General features: G+C 42.9%; 1 protein-coding gene across 4 annotated transcripts in view; it reads right to left on the reverse strand.

The window, feature by feature from the left end:
* ipo8 (importin 8) overlaps positions 1–21965 on the reverse strand; it is a gene marked incomplete at its 3' end in the record, with an annotated part of 62614 nt that overhangs the window by 33844 nt on the left and 6805 nt on the right. The window contains exons 9-25 of one of the 4 annotated variants that reach the window (XR_013844702.1): positions 21331–21465; positions 20055–20154; positions 18140–18216; positions 17227–17343; positions 16116–16205; positions 14902–15067; positions 14100–14260; positions 12872–12997; positions 12361–12436; positions 11409–11534; positions 10641–10738; positions 9919–10014; positions 8461–8681; positions 7144–7349; positions 5959–6213; positions 4782–4911; positions 4165–4629 (exon numbers count right to left, since the gene is read on the reverse strand). Coding sequence is in view for 3 of the 4 variants with exons in the window: in XM_080022448.1 (XP_079878574.1) it covers positions 4778–4911; positions 5959–6213; positions 7144–7349; positions 8461–8681; positions 9919–10014; positions 10641–10738; positions 11409–11534; positions 12361–12436; positions 12872–12997; positions 14100–14260; positions 14902–15067; positions 16116–16205; positions 17227–17343; positions 18140–18216; positions 20055–20154; positions 21331–21465 (2184 nt within the window). Of the gene's footprint in view, positions 1–3690; positions 4630–4777; positions 4912–5958; positions 6214–7143; positions 7350–8460; positions 8682–9918; positions 10015–10640; positions 10739–11408; positions 11535–12360; positions 12437–12871; positions 12998–14099; positions 14261–14901; positions 15068–16115; positions 16206–17226; positions 17344–18139; positions 18217–20054; positions 20155–21330; positions 21466–21965 lie in introns of those variants that run through there. The other 3 variants (XM_080022450.1, XM_080022449.1, XM_080022448.1) reach the window with 3 other exon arrangements.

A 21965-nucleotide genomic window follows, 5' to 3' on the forward strand; every position in this document is an offset into this window, starting at 1 on the left:
TGGCCGTCTGGATCATTGTCCCAGTTTAGGGCCATGTAAACAGGAAGCGCTTGAGGTGCCGTCCACGGCACACCTGTACACACACACACACAATACACAGATGACACAAAAAAGCAATTATGACACACACACAATAAGCAAACTGTTCACTGTGTCTCTGTGTGTCTGTGTGTGTGTGTGTGTGTGTTGTAGCACTGCAAAAGGACAACAGCGCTACAATAGGACATTAACAGCACTACAATAGGACAACAGCACTACGCACATTTTAGTATTTTTTAGAGCTTAGACCTTATTGTGCGTAATCACGGGGTGTAATCAGGGGACTTTATTGTCTCAGGTAAACGTTGGAAAATAAAATAAGATTAACACGTCTACAATGAAAACACACGGTTTTTATTGGTTTTGTTTGGAGAAACATTGAGCGGATCGCACGCCGCAGCCTACAGTCTATCTACCGCATACTTTTTAATTTTTGAAAGAATTTTTTTTTTTTCTTTTTTTTTTCCCAACTTACATTTCCATCGTCTGCAGTTTCTTCACGGACAGAGTTACCTGGGTGGGGGGAGGTGGGGTTCTAATTCTACTGAAGCCCAACGTAACGTAGGGCTTGGCTGCAAATCTGAACGGCTCGTTTCAGAACATGTTTTCTAAACTGACAGCTCACGAAAAAAAACCAAAAAAAAACAACTGACAGGGCTGTTTCATTTGAAAGTTTGTGTCGGTTGGCCCATCACACCCATGTGCACTAGCACTGAAAAAGGGAGTTTTTCATATAATACGTCGCCTTTAAACTCTCATTCATGGAAAATGGTAAATGTCCAGCAGAGCAAACTGTTCTGCCATTTTCTCCGTCGTACTCTGAGATGCGAAATGGGATTCAGTGTAAATCCGGCTACAGATTTAACATCAATTGAATTATCAAATAAAAAAATATGAATATAAATATAAGATATGTCCATACACAGCTCTTGCGCCCACGGTACTATGATCGGCCTTAGTACTACAGTATTTAATTCTGCTTTTGCTTTACTGCCAAATGCAGCCGGATAACGCAACGACCCGAAATGATTGGAATATATATATTTTTTTTTTGCAGACCTTAAAACATCCTTGATCGAGGAATCAAACGGTCTCTGCTAAAGGCAAAGGAAGAGTTTTACAGATTCTGAGAAGAAAAACATTGGTTCGGGGACGATGACGGAAATACATAATATATAATATATAATTCCACAAAGAGAATAATGAAACCTGAGTGGTTCCCAACCTGGGGTCAGGGACGCCGGATGCTGTCAACAAAGGTTTACACATCTTCAATCTGAGCCTTCATTCATTTCCATGAAAAAATAAATAAATAAAATAAAAGTTGTGCTTTCAAAAAGGCGCCTTTGATGAATTTTCCTCAGCATTCTGATTACATTGGTGGCAAGGAAACACTTCTGGATGGAGAGAGACTGTTGTCACACACACACACACACACACACACACACACACACACACATACACATACACACACACACACACACACACACACACACACACACACACACACCCTTACAGCTCATTGAAACAATGCCTCATTCCTCCTGAAAAGTGATGAAATTAAAAGCAGTTTTCTCATGTACACCTGCATGCCTTTGGTAAGTCGGAGTAAAGCAAAGCATTTGTGAAAGGAGATCAATTATTGCTAAAGAGTTTATATTCTAAATACATAGACATACAGACATTTTAGAATCATATTCTAAAATGGTCTGGACAGATTTGTTGGTACCCCTTAGAAAAGATTATAAATAATTGGATTATAGCGGTAATTCAAACTAACTGTTATCTTTAATTGGTATCAAACATGTCATCTTATAAATAGTCATTCAGCCAATTTAAAGCAGTCACCACACTGAACACCACCAGAGCAAGCAAAGGAGAGAGTTGTCTGAGGTGATCAGAAAGAAAATGATAGACAAGCATGTTCAAGGTAAAGGCTATAAGAGCATCTCCAAGCAGCTTGATGTACCTGTGACTACAGCTGCAAATATTATGAAGAAGTTAAAGGTCCATGGGAATGTAGCCAACCTCCCTGGACACGGCCACAAGAGGAAAATCGACCTCAGATTGAACAGAAGGATAGTGCCAATGGTAGAAAAAGAGCCAAGGACAACTTCCAAAGAAGTACAATCTGAACTCCAAGGTCAAGGTACATCAGTGTCTGATCGCACCATCCATCGCTTTTTGACTGACAGTGGGCTCCATGGAAGAAGACCGAGGAGGACTCCACTTATGAAAGAAAAACATAAAAAAAGCCAGGCTGGAATTTGCTAAAATGCATATTGACAAGCCACAACGCTTCTGGGAGAATGTCCTTTGGACAGATGAGTCAAAACTGGAGCTTTATGGCAAGTCACATCAGCTCTGTGTTCACAAATGAAAAAAAAAATGTAGTTTTCAAAGAAAAGAACACCATACCTACTGTGAAACATGGAGGAGCTCGGTTATGTTTCGGGCTGCTTTGCTGCGTCTGGCACGCGGTGCCTTGAATTTGTACAGGGCACAATGAAATCTCAAGACTATCAAGGCATTCTGGAGCGAAACGTACTGCCCAGAGTCAGAAAGCTCTGTCACAGTCCCAGGTCCCTGGTCCTCCAACAGGATAATGACCCAAAACACACCCAAGAATGGATAAGAACAAAACATTGGACTATTCTGAAGTGGCCTTCTATGAGCCCTGATCTGAATCCTATCGAACATCTATGGAAAGCGCTGAAACATGGAGTCTGCAGAAGGCACCCTTCACACCTGAGACAGCTGGAGCAGTTTGCTCAGGAGGAGTGGGCCAAACTACCTGGTGACAGGTGCAGAAGTCTCATTGAGGGCTGCAGAAATCGCTTGATAGCAGTGATTGCCATCTTTGTCCATGCCATTTTCATTTGTTTTATTATGTAAAATATTCTGTTGAATCAAAAGCAAACTCTGATTTAGATTAACTATGGAATAAACAATTACCTTTGTGAGTTTCAAGTTATTTCAGAGAAAATTGTGGGTTAATTCTTTCGTTGAGGGGGACCAACACATTTGTCCATTTTAGAATATAATTGATCTCTTTCGCAATAATTGATCTCTTTTTGCAGTTTCTTTGCTTTACTCTGACATACGAAAGGCTTGCAGGTATACCTGAGAAAATACTTTTTAACCTCATCACTTTTCAGGAGGAATGAAGCATTGTTTCAATGAGCTGTAAGGGTACCAACAAATTTGTTAATTGTTTATTCACACTGTTAATTATAAATTTTTAGGTTGACTGTATATTACCATTTTTTTGTTGTTTAATTTTAGGTTCATTTTGATTTTTTTGTAGTTTTTATTAAAATACCGTAAATATATATTTGCCAATTATTCAAATTTAAAAAAAAATAGGTTTATGGTTTATTTTTATTGATGATTTCTTTGGTTTATTACTTTTCAGAAAAAAAGAGAAAATTAAACACAACAAAAAATCAAGTCACTTGAAGAAAGCAGGGAACAGAAAAAAACAAATGGTAGAGAGAAAAATGAATGAAAATCAGCACAGACAAGACAAACCAAACAAGGTAGGTAAGAAAAGAGAAAAACAAGACAAAATAAACAGATAAAGAAAGCAAGAGGAAGGAGAAAGAAACAAGAGAGAGAGAGAAGGGAGGAATAACAACCTGCACCACGGAGGAAGATGTTACATCAACCTTTATGATTTTCTTAAGTTAGTCGTCAAAACACTTAGAAAAACAAAACAAACCAACAAACTCAGAACAGGAAGTGATAAGTTCCATACGCAGTGAACTCGACCCGCCCGCGACCTCTGACCTCCGGGTCCGTCTGCAATCCGTGTCCAAGGCACCCTGACTCCTCATGAGATGATCCAAAGTGTGTGGATTACATGATACTGAGACCGTGCGCACGCACACGCACGCACACACACAATAAGTGCACTGTACAAGGTCATACAGTAATTGAATGCCGCTATTTATATATTTCAGTGTTTGTATATATTATACACACACTGAAATTTATATATAGCGGACATTTCCCTGGAAAAACACTCACTCACTCACTCACACACACACACACACACTCTCACACACACACACACACACTCTCTCACACACACACACACACACACACACACTCTCACACACACACACACACACACACACTTTAAAGTCCAGTTAGGGCCGTGGCTCTGTACAGCGGAACGTTTTTTTGTCAATAGCCGTCCATGTTGAACCCTGTCCCCAGAAGAGCGAGGTCCCTGGAGGCCCATTCCCCTGGAGGCCCGGGTCCCTGGAGACCCATTCCCCTGGAGGCCCGGGTCCCTGGAGACCCATTCCCCTGGAGGCCCGGGTCCCTGGAGACCCATTCCCCTGGAGGCCCGGGTCCCTGGAGACCCATTCCCCTGGAGGCCCGGGTCCCTGGAGACCCATTCCCATGGGGACCCGGGTCCCTTATGGCCCATTGCCCTGGAGACCCGGGTCCCTGGAGACCCATCCCGTTCCGTTAAAAGTCTAGTCAAACTGGACTAGAGACCGTTCTGATCCGCCAAAGTTTAAATCCACCTCAGGTCAGTCCAGTCTCGCCCTTGTAGCGCCGCTCCGGCTCCACCAGACTCTGGAGAATAAAATAAAGTATACACAGATAAATACATATAGACTCATCTTCATCATCATCTATTAAAAGCTCTGCTCGCTCTGCAAGTCCCGCCCCTCTCCCCTGTTAGCTCTCTATCACACTGGCTCTCCGCTGCCCCCTGGTGGCCTCACCATTGGCCCTTGGCGGCCGTGCTCCTCCTCTGCTGTGACAGGCTGTAGATCTCCTGCAGCTGCTTCTTCTGGTCCTCACTGAGCGGCGCTGTGAGCGTCTGGTACCAGGCGGTGTCGCTGTTCTGGACCCCTGCACACGAACACACGAACACACACACACACACACAAACACACACACACACACGAACACACGAACACACGAACACACACGCACGAACACACACAAAAATAGTGATCGATGATATTGTATTCTATATAAATATATATATAAATTTTTTTTGAATGTATTTTATTCAGTAATTAATTTCTTTGTATTTTATATTTGGGAGTATTCCCGCTTTTGGCCTCTGTGGGAACACGTCCAGGTTGTTTCTACTCGCAGGCAAGACGCTCAAAGAGTAATTCCCATTTTTAGCTGCAGCTCCGCTCTCACAAGACTAATCCAATTCAAGGTCCTGGGAAAGGAAAACCAGGTTAGAGCTGGAGACAGAACTGGCAGGAGACGAGTCCAGTTCATCTACGGACCAAGTCCATAGATATGAGAGGGGGGTGATCAGGAATAATCACTTTCTCCCAGAAAAAACAACTATAGAAAAAATTAAGAAACCTTGAGAATGGGTCACCAAGATATTTGTGTGTGTGTGTTTGGTAGTACGTGTGTGTGCGTCTGTGTGTGTGTGTGTGTGTGTGTGTGTAGGTTTAACCGCTATCAATGTTTAGCTGCCATAGTCCCAAAAATTCAAAACACATCCTACATTCCATTGAAGAAGTCCTGGTTGGGAAAGTATGGAACTAGGGTCTCGGAATCAACGAGTCCTGACCAACGCCAGAGCGACCGGCTCTGAACTACTGACTTGGAACAACGGACACAGAGCAACCGACGCGGAATCACCAGCTCTGGGCAGCCGGCTCTGAACTAGAGCTCGCAGCAACCAACTAGGAGCAACCGACTAGCAGCAACCGACTAGCAGCAACAGACTAGCAGCAACTGACACTGAACTGCCAACTCGGAGCAACTGACTCTGAACTGCCGACTCGCGGCAACCGACTCAGAGCAACCAACACAGTGGAATGCAGCAATAAAACCAATGTCAATGTTTCCAGTTAGTTTTGACCAGTTTCCAGGTATGTGTGTGTGTGTGTGTGTGTGTGTGTGTGTGTGTGTGTGTGTACGCACTGAGCAGGGCGGCGGTGAAGAACTGGTACTCGTCCTCCCCGTTGTCGTAGTCCAGCGGCGTGCTGTACTCCTCTAGGGGCGTGCCCTCGAAGCCCTCCTCGTCCCAGTACTCATCCTCCTCCTCTTCGTCGCCGTCATCGTCCCCCCCGTTGCCCTGGCAACCCAGCGCGCCCCCTCCCTGCTGCTGCTGCTGCTGCTGCAGAAGCATGGCGCTGCGGTCCTGCTTCACCTCGTCCTCATCGCTGGGAATCTCCTCTGTCCGCGCACACAAACACACACATGTTTTATAGTGAATTAGATATTGTATATTTTATATTATACATATTTTCATACATTTTATACTTAATCTTTTTCATATTTTTTATAGTTTGTTTTATATATATATATATATATATATATATATATATATATTAAAAAACAACAAATATAATAATATAATAGATCATAATATAATATGATCTCATATATAATCTAATATAATGTTATATTACTCTTCCATCTATTTATAGCGAACTACTACCATTGTAGGTGCTAGTCTAGTCTAGTCTGCATCAACAAAATGTTGAAATTTAACATGACGCTTGGAGGAACAACAACTTCATTAGTCAACCAATAACAACGAGCGTAAACCGTTCCTTTTGATTAGTCACATTATATATCTCACGCGAATGGCCGACATCAATTTGGGAGGAGACAAAACAACTGTGACAGCCACTGATTGAGACACGGTGCGTTTGTGTCAGCGTACTTGTAAACTGCTGAATTAAATTTTGATTAACTGGAATGCCAGTGGAAAACAAGAAAAAAAAACATGAAAACAAATAATCCAGTATTTCGTCACGGTGTTTGCTCCACTTGTTCCTAATTTCGACATCCATCTCTTTGTCAACCCAGCTCCATTTTGTCTTGAAACTCATTTTAAAATCTGACCCTCAACAGAATGCATATTGAATAGTTTCAGTTTCTTTTTTTTTTTTTTTTCCCCCAATTTACAAAAAAAAAATAATAATAATAATTAATTTGAAAAGAACAAATACATTTCCAGATCTCTGCTTTTGCATAAGCACGTTGATGTTGGTACTTAAAAGTTGAAACCTTAATCTCGATTCAACTCAGCCTTAATTCTCGTCTCATCCGTCCAGCTCAGAACACCGCTCGGGATGGGGGGCTTGGAGCGGTGCTCACCGTTGTGGTCCTCGTCAGGGGCCCCGGCCCGGGCCAGCAGCTCGGGCTTGTGGAGGAGGCGGGAGGCGTACAGGTGCTTGAGGCCCAGGAACAGCAGCAGGATGGAGGGCACGATCTGCGCCGCCACCGCCTCCACCACGGCCGGGCGGACGGGAAGCTCCATCATCACACTCAGACCGATGATGCACATCTTCCTGTCATGGAATCTGGGGATGAGATGAGATGAGATGAGGAGATTATATTTACTCATCCCCGGGGGCGAGGGGGGGGGATTCACTGCGCTGACGGCAACTTCTTTCCAAAACACTGAAAACAACGACTCGATCGCAGTCAGTGGTTCTACTTGTCAAGCCATATTTTTAAAGGTTATTAGTTATTCTACATTTTAAGTTGAATAAAGGATAAAGACGTAGGTTGTACAAATTAAAGCATTTTTGAAGTGGAACCGACGACAACTTGAGGACGGCTGTTCCCCAAGTGTCAGCTCTGAGGTACTGCAGTCTGCGACTGCCTGGGAAATCAACTCCAGTATTCGATTGATTTATTGATTATTACTTTACAGGTGGGTGAATTAATTATAACGTATACATTTCAATTTAATTAAATATTGCGTTTGTCATATATTTTTACAGCCGCAAATGCTTTACGGGAAGTGAAGCAATTTACTGCATCGTGACACTTTTTATATGAAAGAAAGCAACTTATTTTTAATACACAGAAATTAAAATAACTAGATTGGAATCGTGGTTCCACTTCAAAAAAAGTTTAGGTTATCTCAACGAAAAAATTATTGTTAATTCCTCAGAATACATGTTTTTATAAATCAATGCATTTCTTTAAAGTGCAACCCATGACAATTATTGAGTGTATTGTTTTTTTGTTGTTGTTGTTTTTTTATCAAGTTGACCATGACTGAAATGGAGTTCACATAATCCGACGGGTCACACATTTGGGTGTAACACCGCTAAGAACACTGCGAAACAGCAAACAGAAAATTTATCAACAACACCCAAGACAGTTCAAAAAATAAGAAAATACATTAGTCTGACTGCTCTGGATGTTGTGCTTTCCTGGAAAATATGGAGTGAGCTTTTGCACTTAACGCAGATTGTAGATTTCTCCACCATTAAGAGGGATGGCTATAAAACAGGGATACATTTCCCACAAAAAAATCCTCTGAACTACTCCTTTAAAGACAGCGCTGGAATACTGTCCAGACTCCAACCTGCAGCTCTCAGATCCCAAACCACTTTTATTTAAAAAAAAAAAAAAAAGAAAAAGCGGCATCAGCGGTAAAAGGCTTTAGCGGCATCTCACCCAATGAAGAACTCTGTGTCGTTCATCCACTGGTTGACGAAGTGCGCGGTGATGGGCTGGGGGTTGTGGGGGAAGTGCATGTTGTCCAGCGTGTGCACGAGCAGCGGCGGGTTGTAGTAGAGGGCGGCGATGGCCACCTGCAGGCACATGGTCCTCAGCTCGCTGGACTTCACCCCCCGGGTCAGACGCTCCAGGACGGCCTCCACGAAGAGGGGGATGCACTGGGAGGCGGGGGGACGGGGACGGGGTGTCATTATTATCATTACTGTTATCATCATCATCATCATCATCATCATCATCATCAGGGGTCCAGCAGGCAGGGCTGAAGTCTTGTCGTTTGATCAACGCCGCTCTCCATTTGGAAATCAGTGAAAAACGATTGTAATTTCATTAGTTTCAAGCGCGTGCCGCTTTGTGACATCATCATCCGAAGTTACATACACCCATGAGCCGCGACATTAAAACCGCTGACAGGTATGAATGACATGCAAAAGGAGAATAGCATGTTATTCATACCTGTCAGGTGGGAATAACATGTACAGTATAACATTGCCGTTGTAACTTATCTGGTTCCAATGGCACCTGTCAAGGGGTGGGATTAGCGGCAAGTGAACAGTCAGTTCTTGAAGTTGATGTGTTGGAAGCAGGAAAAACGGTCAAGCGTAAGGATCTGAGCCACTTCGACATGGACCAAACTGTGATGCATGACGACTGGGTCAGAGCATCTCCAAAACGACAGGTCCCGTGGGGTGTTCCAGGTATGCAGTGGTCAGTACCTACCAAAAGTGCTCCAAGGAAGGACGATCGGTGAACCGGGGGCAGACCAAGTACACCGCTGATGGCAGTGTCCTCTTTCAGCAGGATAATGCTTCCTGCCACACTGCAAAGAGTGTTCGGGAATGGTTCCAGGAACATGAAGGAGAGTTCACGGTGTTTACTCTGCCTCCAAATTGCCTAGATCTCAATCGGAAGGAGCATCTGTTGAACAACAAGCCAGATCCATGGGGGCCCAACCTCACAACCTCCAGGACTTAAAGGATGTGCTGCTAACATCTTGGTGCCAGAAACCACAGGACACCTTCAGAGGTCTGGTGGAGTCCATGCCTCGGGACCTACACAGCGTTAGGAAGGGGGTTTTAATGTCGCGGCTGATCGGTGTCAGTCCAAGCTTGGTCTCTCGGAAGTCATTAACCCTCCAGTCACAACTGGAGCCGGTGCTGCGTTTAAAGAAAACCTGGAAAACCCGTAACCCCTGCTGCGTTTGACAAAACATGTGACAGAGCCAACCGTACAGAGCAGAGAAACAACCATGTGACAAGAAATAATTTTTTGTGCTTTTCAAATTAAGTTTGCGATTATTGTTGGAGAGGTGACGTTTCGACGCTTTCAAGTTTGGGTTTAATCAGCGTCGTATTATAATCAGAATACTTCCCAGCATGCAGCGGTCCTGGTTTTCACCTGGTCGATGCCGCGGCCCCGGCACTGCAGGATGATGACCTCCAGCAGCTTGGCGGCGTGGCACTCTGCGTCCTCGCCCGCATCACTGGTCAGTACCTGCACAGGGTCAGGGCCCATAGAAGTTGCTTCGATCATTAACTTAAATTATTACATGGCTATGTGGAATGCTCAATTCTGATTGGTCGATTGCGGCAAACGGTCAAGTTATTTCTTAATAATGTGCTGTCCTTTAATTGTTGTCTTTTAATACGGACTTTGAATGACATTATCACCGGCAATCGCTGAACTTGCCATTACTAGTTATAAAACTAGGCATACTGGTCATAAAATTATTTAAATTCAATATTCCATCGGAGTGAATGAGTTTATTTTGTAAGTGGTTGTGTAATAAGCGAGGTAATGGGCAGCCAGCTGGTCGTGATCGCAGATAACGCCCCTCCAGAGTGACACCGGTGTGAGCCAGGCGTGGTCACCCTGTCGGCCATGATGAGCGGCTGGCTGCGTCAGCCCTTACTGTACGTACACAACTTTTTTTCTCCTGTCCTGTTGTGTATATTTTTGTACATTTTGGATGTTCTTCGATGGGTAAAACCACATCTCCATACAACGTTCAGCAGAAGGTTAGAGAATGAAAACAGATATAGAAAGAATTCCACTGTTTTTTTTTAGGGTACACCAAGGTATTTATTTTTTTATTATTTATTTTTTTTTAACTCTCTGACCTTCTTGCACATGGTGTAGATGACCTCCAGGTGCTTGGGGTTGGACAGCAGCATGTCAGTGTCCACGGTGACATAGTTGTGCAGCAAAGGCATCATGTCTGCGAAGGTAAAAACACCACATTTCATATTCATGTAATCCACTTCTTCCATCGTCTTTAAAATCCAAACATGACTCCATACTGTGGTTTTTAACTGTAAAATAGCGTCTGGATTACCCTGAAAAATTCTATATTACTGATATTACATTGAAAACCAGGCTGATGTTGAGAACACACCATCATCACATCATCATATTAGACCATATCAGATCGCATCAAATCACTGAAATTATTTCTTGTCAGGTACTTTAAAAATTACGTTTGGGACCAAAAAGCATCAAATTTAAAAATGAATTAAAAAAAAAAAAAAAAAAAAAAGGAACGTTATCATAGCATCAGGTCACGTTTCACACCCCTAGCAGGCGCCAAATCCTTGCGGCAAATTGAGAATCCGATCAAATGTAACAAAATAATTATTTTTTAGGATACTTTTTTTTTTATTTTACACATGACATCACACATTACACATTATTTGTCTTTGATTTTTGCCTTTAAAGACTCTGAAGCACTTTGGAACCTCTGTTCTGATAAGTGCTTAGTAAGAATAGGAAATAACAGATAATAGTAATAAATGACAATCATAAACAAATTGAATTATTATTGTTTGTGTGTGTGTGTGTGTGTGTGTGTGTGTGTGTGTGTGTGTGTGTGTGTGTGTGTGTGTGTAGACCTGTGAAGTAGTCGAAGCAGTCGTGCTGGAAGACCTGGAACAGGACTCCGAGCAGCTGCCACATCTGAGGAGAGATGCTCTGGCACGTCAGGCCGAACGCCAGCGACAGGATCTCCTCGTAGAACTCTGAAACACAACATTTCATCTTTTTGTTTTGCATTCTGACACACATGAAGTCAAAGTCCCTCTTCGTACCATCTCTCAAGGTCACGAGAACAGAACATTCCCCTCCTTTGCCCTGCTCGTAACAAAGAACACAAAGCAGTCTTCTAATGTTGTACAATTCCAACAACAGAACATTAAACTTAAAAGAAAAATACATGAAACCGTGGCAGAGTTTTAACAATAGAACAAGAAAGTGTCCCGCGTGGAACGTCAAGGAACACAAAGCCATCCTCTGTTCTTCTCCAACTATAACTTCTGCTGTGTTCAAACAAATAAAAATAAACTCATCTCGAATGTTCTTTGTTGGGAACAGCCGCAGGGTTCCAGCGATATAAACCATAACGGCCACCCCCTTATGACAACAGAACATGAAACTACATTACACAGAACTGTTCACAAGTTTAGACAGACAGACAGACAGACAGACAGACAGACAGACAGACAGACAGACAGATCATCACATTTCACAGCAGATCATCACATGTTCCAACAGAATATCACATGTTCACAGCAGATCATCACATGTTCACAGCAGATCATCACATGTTCACAGCAGATCATCACATGTTCACAGCAGATCATCACATGTTCACAGCAGATCATCACATGTTCACAGCAGATGTTGTCAACAGAACATGAGGTGTTTCCACGTGTCTGTTCCATGGGGTTGTTTTGCCGTTATTCAACATTGCTCCCCCTAATTTAATTGATTGAAGAAAGTAAAGAAGGAAGGAAGGAAGGAAGTGGTGTGGAACGTGTGGGGGGTGGGGGGGGCGTGCACACACACCTGCCATACCTATGATGGGCTTCTGCAGGACCAGACCTATCACCTGGAGACAGATCCCTTCCAGCTGCTGCGTGATCTGAGAGAGAGGGAGGGAGGGGGGAGACAGTAAGAAACAGAGACAAAGAAATTGAGAGAGGGAGGGAGAGAGATGGAGAAAGGAGGAGAGGGGGGGGAGAGGGCAGAGGGTAGAGAGAGCGGGGGGAGGGGGAAGAGAAGTGGGAGAGGGAGATTTAGAAACAGAGAGTGAGAGGAGAAGGGGGAGTGGGAGGGAGAGAGGGAAAGGGGGGAGAGAAACATTAAGATTCAGAGCGATACATTAAACAAGAGACAGAGTGAGAGTTATGAAGAGAGAGAGAGGGATGGAGAGAGAAAAGGAGGAAGAGAGTTTGTGCAAATAGCAAACACAATTACACTACAGCATATTCAAGACTATGATGTGTGTGTGTGTGTGTGTGTGTGTGTGTGTGTGTGTGTGTGTGTGTGTGTGTGTGTGTGTGTGTGTGTGTGTGACCTCCTTGTGGTCCTCCATGACAGTGAGGATGGTGTCGATGGTGCTCAGGACGCCCAGTGCCATGACGGTCTTGTCCTCGCTCTCCTCGTACTCCTCACTCTGCAGCACCTTGGTAAAGATCTCTGCCTGGAGAGAGAGGGAGCGAGAGAGAGAGGGAGCGAGAGAGAGAGGAAGCGAGAGAGAGAGGGAGTGAGAGAGAGAGGGAGCAAGAGAGAGAGGGAGCGAGAGAGAGGGAACGAGAGAGAGAGAGGGAGGGAGGGAGGGAGAGAGGGAGGGAGGGAGAGAGGGAGGGAGGGAGAGAGATGGAGCAAGAGAGAGGGAGCAAGAGAGAGGGCGAGCGAGAGAGAGGGCGAGCGAGAGAGGGAGCGAGAGAGGGAGCAGGAGCGAAAGAGAGGGCGCGAGAGAGAGGGAGGGAGAGAGAGAGGGAGGGAGAGAGATGAAGCAAGAGAGAGGGCGAGCGAGAGAGAGGGGGAGCGAGAGAGAGAGGGAGCGAGAGAGAGGGGGGGCGAGAGAGAGGGGGGCGAGAGAGAGGGGGCGAGAGAGAGGGGGCGAGAGAGAGGGGGCGAGAGAGAGGGGGCGAGAGAGAGAGGGAGCGAGAGAGAGGGGGCGAGAGAGAGAGGGAGCGAGAGAGAGAGGGAGCGGGAGCGAAAGAGCGGGAGCGAAAGAGAGGGAGCGAGAGAGAGAGGGAGGGAGAGAGAGAGGGAGGGAGAGAGAGGGAGCGAGAGAGAGGGAGCGAGGGGGGACGAGAGAGAGGGGGCGAGAGAGGGGGGGCGAGAGAGGGGGGGCGAGAGAGAGATTTTATAATTATTTTCTTTCATTGATTTGTTTTTTACTGTCTTGTTTTAAGTGCAACATAAATCACTTTTGAAAAGTGCCACACACACACACACACACACACACACACACACACACACACACACACACACACACACACACACACACACACACACACACACACACACACACACACACACACAATGTATATGTAAATATATACAGACATACAGTAGAGAGAGAGAGACAGAGAGAGAGAGAGAAGTAGTGTCAGACAGATATAGCGACAGATGGATAGAGCATCAGACAGACAGATAAGATAGATCGATAGACAGCTACATGGAGTACAGCTTGATAGAGCGACAGGCAGGTAGATAGAGAGACAGGCAGACGGGTAAGCAGAGCGACAGACCAACAGGTGGACAGGCGGACAGAGACAGACGGGTGTCCTCACCAGGTTCTGGGTCATGTCCACAGCAATGGCCGCCACCTCCTGGTTGTACTCGCAGATCATCTTCTGGATCACATTGGTCAGGTCGTCGTTCTCCGTCTCCTTGACGACGTGCAGCAGCTCCTGCATCACTGGGCGGATGTACGGGCGGATGTACACCTTGGCTGAGAGGGACACACACCGTTGTCATGGCGAGAAATTTCAAGTTTCTATGGTTGTTTATATAACGATCAATTATTTATTTATTTATTTATTTCCATTAATTGTGAATTTACTGTATATTGACAAATATTAGTTTTATATCTGTTTTATGTGAAATATAAATGACTGTTTGAGTTTATTGTTATTATTATTATTATTATTATTATTATTATTAGTCTTCATGAGAAGAGGAAAATATAATAATAATAATGCATTACAATTCATACATACAACATACATACAGTTTATAGTGCTTTACATTAAATTAAAAAAAGGCTAAATGCATTAAAAATATATATCTATTTACAGAATCAATTTTATCACGGTCATCAATTTCAACCTTGAAGGATCACTATCATTCATCTGCAAATTATTTTTCCATCAATCACTTGGAATTATTGATTCCAAATCATTTGTCTTTTCTTATCTCAAAGTAATTCTCACATAAGTTTTGGGCCTTTTTCAATATAGAAACACTGAAGCACATGGTGGTGAATGGCAGAGTCACAACTTCACTTGAGAGTCAAAGAATGAAACAGATGGAAGCTAATTCTCCCATTTCGTCCAAACGCGAAACAATAAATAATAGTGGATTTCTTCCTACCTTCCTCCTGGTGGCTGACCAGCGTCTGCAGGGCAATGGCCGCCTCCACCTTGACCGGCATCTCCTTGTCGGCGATCAGGTCCTGCTTCACCAGCTCCACGGCGTTCCTCAGCACCACGTCGTCGTGGAAACGCAGCTGGCTGAAGCAGTGCAGCACCCAGCACGACTGCGAAACACACAAAATGACCGTGCCTAATTTCCCGCTATGCGTCAATAATAACAACAAACAATAAATAATAAAAGAAATGTGTTATCACTAGGAGATAACCAATTAACTGAAATGCTGTAGTGATTGGTTGAAGTGAAAATCCGTGAGATTATTTTATTAAAAAAAATTCTAACATTTGATACTTGTTGGTGGTGGGTTCCGCCACGTCCTAGCAGCCGTGGTGAATTTGATAAAGCACTGCAGGTAGTTGTGGTCAGTAAACTGTTGATATGGCAGAAAATTAACCAAATAAAATAATAAAGAAAAAGAAAAAAAATGCTCCTGGCACCTCAAGTGACTAAGAAAATAAACAAATAAATATAATCAACCGATTGATCAGAAGAAGTAGTAAAACTTGGAAGAAAAGAACGTGAAGCCGGATGATGAGTGAAAAAAAATAAAAAATAAAAAAAAAAGTTCTAATAGGATTGTGGGATTGTCGGGACATTGTTTAGAGATTATTATTTTTAAATAAACTCAAAATAGCAAAACATTTGCGCCAATAATAAAAAACAAGAAACCTGCCACTGGGTTTTACTATAGATCTGATTGTGATTAGTGAGTAAATGTCCCATAAAGCTCTGGGTGTGGCCTTCTAGTGCATGAACCCGAATGTGGAAAATCTGAATGTCAGCGATACTGACTCACGATGACAGAATGGACGACCCAGCAGGACTGGAGACAGGTAGGAGATCCAGAGGAGTCGGTTCAACAATAACAACACAAGATGGAAAACTAACTGCACCAATCACACATAGTCCAAATGACGAGAAGAAAAAATAAAATTACCTCAAGAGGAAAATCGTCTCTTAAAACCAGTCATTGAGGGGAAATTAAAATATTAACTAGGGACAGATTTTTTTTTATTTTTTATTTTTTATTTTGTATTTTATTCTTTTTCTTTTGAATCTTTATTTATGTCTTTGTAAAATGTTATGTGTTATGTCAAATATTTTTTAATACTACACAAATCTTATATCTAAAGAGTGGATGGTGGGGAGCTCACCCTGGCCCGCAGGTATCCCAAGGGGGAGTTGAGAAGCGGGAAGACGTAGTTCTGGAGCATCAGCTCCATCTGCTCCCTGTACACCCGCTTCTGAGGACCAGAACACCCAAAAATCAGTCACCACAGCAGGAGACCCAGTCACAACACCGGGAGACCCAGTCACAACACCGGGAGACCCAGTCACAACCGCAGGAGTCCCAGTCACAACCGCAGGAGTCCCAGTCACAACCGCAGGAGTCCCAGTCACAACAGCGGGAGACCCAGTCACAACAGCGGGAGACCCAGTCACAACAGCGGGAGACCCAGTCACAACACCGGGAGACCCAGTCACAACACCGGGAGACCCAGTCACAACAGCAGGAGACCCAGTCACAACCGCAGGAGTCCCAGTCACAACACCGGGAGACCCAGTCACAACACCGGGAGACCCAGTCACAACACCGGGAGACCCAGTCACAACACCAAGAGACCCAGTCACAACACCAAGAGACCCAGTCACAACACCAAGAAACCCAGTCACAACACCAAGAAACCCAGTCACAACACCAAGAAACCCAGTCACAACACCAGGAGACCCAGTCACAACAGATTTAAAGTCAAGTAAATGAAACAGAAGAACAGTTTATCGACATTGAGGTGAGAAAAAGCCAACATTCTTTATACGGCCGACAAATTTATATAAATGCAGGTTTCTATCTGCAATATCTAAATATAGATATTGCAGATACATGTTTTTAAATATAAAATATATAAAAATATAATATTTTATAATAAAAACTCTAATTTAATCCCATTTTAAAAAATAAATTGATTTGTTTATCGCCTTAATTTGCTCTTAGTAATTATTGTAAAACATGAATACATAAAACAATATATCAAATATTTGTACAGCACCTTTTGAAGCAAGTGCTTGACACACAAACTTCTCAGGGACCAGGATGTAATGTCCCCCATAATGTGAATGTGTAAACAACACACACACACACACACACACACACACACACACACACACACACACACACACACACACACACACACACACACACACACACACACACACACACACACACACACACACACACACACACACACACACACACACACAACGTGCCTTCAGCAGCAGCTCAGCCAGGGCACCGATGCAGTGCAGTGCCCCATCCTTCCTGCGGGGGTCAGCAGAGGGGTCCATCAGGGTCTGGTGGCAGAACTCCATCATCTGAGGAAGAACCTGGTGTGGCGGAGAGGTCAGAGGTCAAAACACATCTTTAGACTCTTTATTACCGGTCCCGATCCTCACTCTAAAGCATATGATGGCAACCTAGAGCAGGAGTTCCCAAACTTTTTATTATCACGGGTCGGACCGCAGCGCATAAAACTTTCACGAACCGGGGGGGAGAGAGTGACTGTTCTCTGAGTATTAATAAATGAGAATTAGGGTCACGCAGAAAATAAGGTACCCCTGTGTTTCGAGAATAAACTCAGCATTCCTCCCTCAACTTTGGGACCGGCAAGCAGAGCAAGGCGCACGGCAGCCACCCAACCCCAACCCGCACGCCACCGTTAAGCAGCGCATACGGCAAGGGAGGGAAAATAAGTAATATATAAAATAGACCGACCCGGCGAGGGGGCACCCCCATACGCACCACGGACGCAGGGAACTGTTAAGTAGGGGACGGTACAGCACGGGGAGGGAAAATATAGACAGATAAATAGATAATAGATAAATACAACAACAATAAAAGACACACTGTTCGCTGGCTTGTTTTCGACTTGAGATAGCTCTGATCGAGCTTTGCCAAAAAAATAAAAGGTTATAAAGAACAAATGCCCCAATGCCTGGCACGGGCGCCTGGTGGTTGGGAACCCCTGACCTAGAGGAACTTCCTGTTTTTAGTCTCTAGTTTGTTTGTTTTTCCTAATGAGTGAATAAAAACCCTGAGAAACCTAATAAAATGCACGGTTTAGGACCATTTAGGTAAGTTTTTTTATTTGGACTTGTTTTGAAAAAAGGTCCATCCACTCGCCTCCTTCCTCTTGCGAGCAGCTTTACACAGCAGACTCTGGGCGGCCGTGGTGGGAAGGGCGTGGTCGTCGTACAGGTCTGCAACATACACAACCAGTCGGTGAACACAACTCAACTCCACAAAGCATTACTGACACCAGCCAATGGACGTCACTGTTGTACATGCGTAGGTATGTACAACAAATTACGCCTGGGACTTTTGAGCTCTCTAAACTGCTATAAATATAAATTGCAAGCAAAATAAATGAATTAAAATGTCAGTGATTGCTATTGTTGTCTTATCGGTCTAGCCTGATAGAAAGAAAGTATACTTTGAGTCGTGGAAAGTCAATATTTCGATAAAAAGGGTGGGTGTAAAGCATTTTAAATAATTAATCGTGATTAAATCGCAATTTTAAAAATGTTAATTTTGACCCTAAAGAAAGGTTTTTCCCATTTAAAGCAGTGCATTGAGTTGTAGTTATATATACAATTTGATTATTGAGAACAGAAACAAAAAATAATCGTTATCAAAATGTATTGAATGGCATATTCACCATAAAGAAGCCACATAAAGACACACAAACCCCTTCACATGGAATACTATAGCAAAGCATGGAAAATAATAAAATAACATAAATATATAAATTCATAAATAAAAAAATATATAAAATAATAATTGTAATAATAACAATAATAATAATAATAATAATAATAATAATGACAATGAAAATGACAATGATAATGATAAATATTGCTGTAGGCAGCAATACACAGGATCTAGTTTGGTCATGTTTGATATTACAGGTTTCAGGTTCCGAGGTTTCAGATTCTGTGCTCTGTGATTATATGCAGGGACGTTTAGAGCGCACCGAGGGACTCTCTCCCACCGCGGATTCTTTCTGTAACTGCTCTTCTTTTGCAGGGACGGGAGCCGAGCCGGGCTCGGGTTGAGACGAGGGGCGAGTTCTAGTTCAACTAGTATAACTTTAGGACGACCCGCCACCTCAGCTCCCGTGAGCCTCATCCCGCTGCGTTCTGCTGAGCGGAGGAGGCACCGGCGCTCCTGCTCTACGATTGGCTTTTTCGCGTCACATGGCTGTTTCTCTGCTCTGTACGATTGGCTGTCCATGTCACATGTTTGAGGTGACATATTTAGAGAGATTTACGATAGCAGTCGAACCGACGTAATTTAATTTGTGACTTTTTCCCTTGGATTCAATTTTCAATAAGTTACATTTCCATGAAATAAGAAAATGTTTGTGGTATTTCTGTGAGTTATAACCATTGCACAGCTGTTTTTCCGACGCCTCGCTGGATCTTGAACGCATCACTCAGTCGCACATTTCAGTGGATTCAACTCGACGTGGTCACAAGTTTTTGTATTCTTCATTAATCCAGCGAAGAAATGTGGACCAAAGAGATAAAATATCAATTGAAAAGATCCACAGACATCTACCAGGGAAGAAAGTACATAAAGACACGCGTAGATGTATAGTTTGTAATGCCAAACCACTGGAGAGTGACGAAGTCTACACCGCACACTGGGCACGGTCTAATGCTCAATCAGAATCTCCACATATATCGTAAATAATATGATGATGTCATAAAGCGTCTTACTGTAAATCTCATCTCGTTCATTTTGTTTACAAAAAGTGTGGTTTCAGTCAAGCATGACTAGCTGGACACATGGGGCAAGTTTGGTCGGTTTTTCAGTAATTTCTGCTCCGTAAGTGGATCGATTTGGATGATTCTTCAACCACAGGCTGGATCCCTAATAATAACACTGTGGATGACTTTGCCTAATTATGATGTACTTAGGATGTCATAATCAAAATGTGGGGGAAAAAATTAAATTAAATTAGGGATGGTCCGTGTTCACTTCGTAATGGTTAAAATGTTTTTTTTTGGGACAGAGTTTTTGTGTCAGTACTCACTGAACTTCATACGGATGTACTCGTAGGGATCCTCCTGCCAGAGCTTCTCATCCTCGTCTTTGTAGCACATGAGAGGGAAAACCACCTCCTGGCAGATAGTCTGGAGAGGAAACAGCCAGAAGAAACCATTTGATACAAAATAAATGGGATTTTTTATTATTATTATTATTTTTTAATAGAGCAGACCCAGCCTTGTCCATAGGAAGCAAAAGGACATCATGCGGATAAAATCCATTTTCAGATACAATAATAAAAAAATTAAAAATTAAAAATGTAATTGAAAAAAAGTTGTTACATCAACTTCAATTGTGGGAGCGTCTTTCCGTCGCACACTGTGCATTCTAGAAGATGCCTTCAGTAAATCAGACTTTTGTGGCGTTTAAAGTCGATCATGCTCCAAATAACTTGGAAGGAAGTTGCTTCCTGACATGAGCCAATCAGGATTCACTTTGACAGACCATTTACAGACATGAAAGCAATTTTGTAGATGTATTCCACAATATTTAAAGCCAAAACTGTGGTAAATATTAGTTAAATTCATAATGTGTTCTTTTAAATAAGGGATCATGTGCAGCCAGCCGGTCATTATGCCAAGATAACCATCGTGACAGGGTGATCAGGGTCTTGTATCACCCCGAAGATAGATAGATAGACATAAAGACAGATTTTAGACGGACTTCCCCGCAAGGAAACTGCAGTGTTCCAGCAGCTCACATCAAAATATAATAGGCAGATATAATAACAAACAATAGAACAAAAAAATGAAAGTAAAAATAAAAATATGAAAAAGAAAAGTGGAAAGTGAACAAAAGACTTTTCCCTCCCATATATATGGGAAAAACAACTGAAATATACAATAAATCCAGTTTTTATTGTATATTTCAGTTTTTCCTACAAAGGAGGTTATTTTGTGATAATGACCGGCCGGCCGCACATTATCCGGCTTATTGCACTACTACTTACTAAATAAAATAATACATGGGGACGGTATATTGATTTGAGATTATTTTATAACAAGTAGTTTTCCGGTCAGAAAAATAGTTATTTTGCGACATTGCAACACAATCATGAACTATTGGCCAAACAAAGACAAAACCAACCGTTGTAGTTTCTATGTAATGCCACCAGATGTCGCCACTAGCTAGTGTTAGTATGTAGGCACCGTGACATAAGTCACTACCGCCATCGACCAATCAGAACAGAGTATCCCACAGAACTGTGTAATGTAATTTAACGGTTCATTTTTAGATTGGCTTGCCCTGAACCAGCCGGCTACCTGCATGTGGGGCTTCATCTGCTTCCAGGTGAGTGAGTGGGACACGCCCTGGTTGAGGTAGTTGAGGGACTGCTGAAGGACGTGCGGGGTGACGTAGTGCTTCTGCCGGTACTGGTCCACCACCTTCAGCAGAACCTGGTGGAGAGAACACACACACACACACACACACACACACACACACACACACACACACACACACACACACACACACACACACACACACACACACACACACACACACACACACACACACACACACACACACACACTCTTTTTGAGGAGAGGTCAGACATCTGGAAAAAACCATGTATCACGCTGCAATGATGCAATACTGTCAGACTGATTTTATGTGTTTTTTGTACCAAAAAAAAGAAATGATCACAAACTGCGCATTTCATCATCTCTTAATATTATTTTATACATTTATATATAAGTATAATTATATTTATTTTGTTAATTATTATATTATATATTTATTATTTATTTTATCATTTATTTATTGATTTTTAATAGTAGTTCTTAAATAAAATGTGACGTTACTGCTACTTAAAACATGTTAAAAAATACACCCAGCTTTGTTTTTTTTAAAGTGGACCTGTTATGAAAAAGTCACTTTTTCGGTGCTCGTGCACATA

The sequence above is a fragment of the Zeus faber genome (assembly GCF_960531495.2).
Source record: "Zeus faber genome assembly, chromosome: 21".
NCBI classification, from domain to species: Eukaryota; Metazoa; Chordata; class Actinopteri; order Zeiformes; family Zeidae; genus Zeus; species Zeus faber.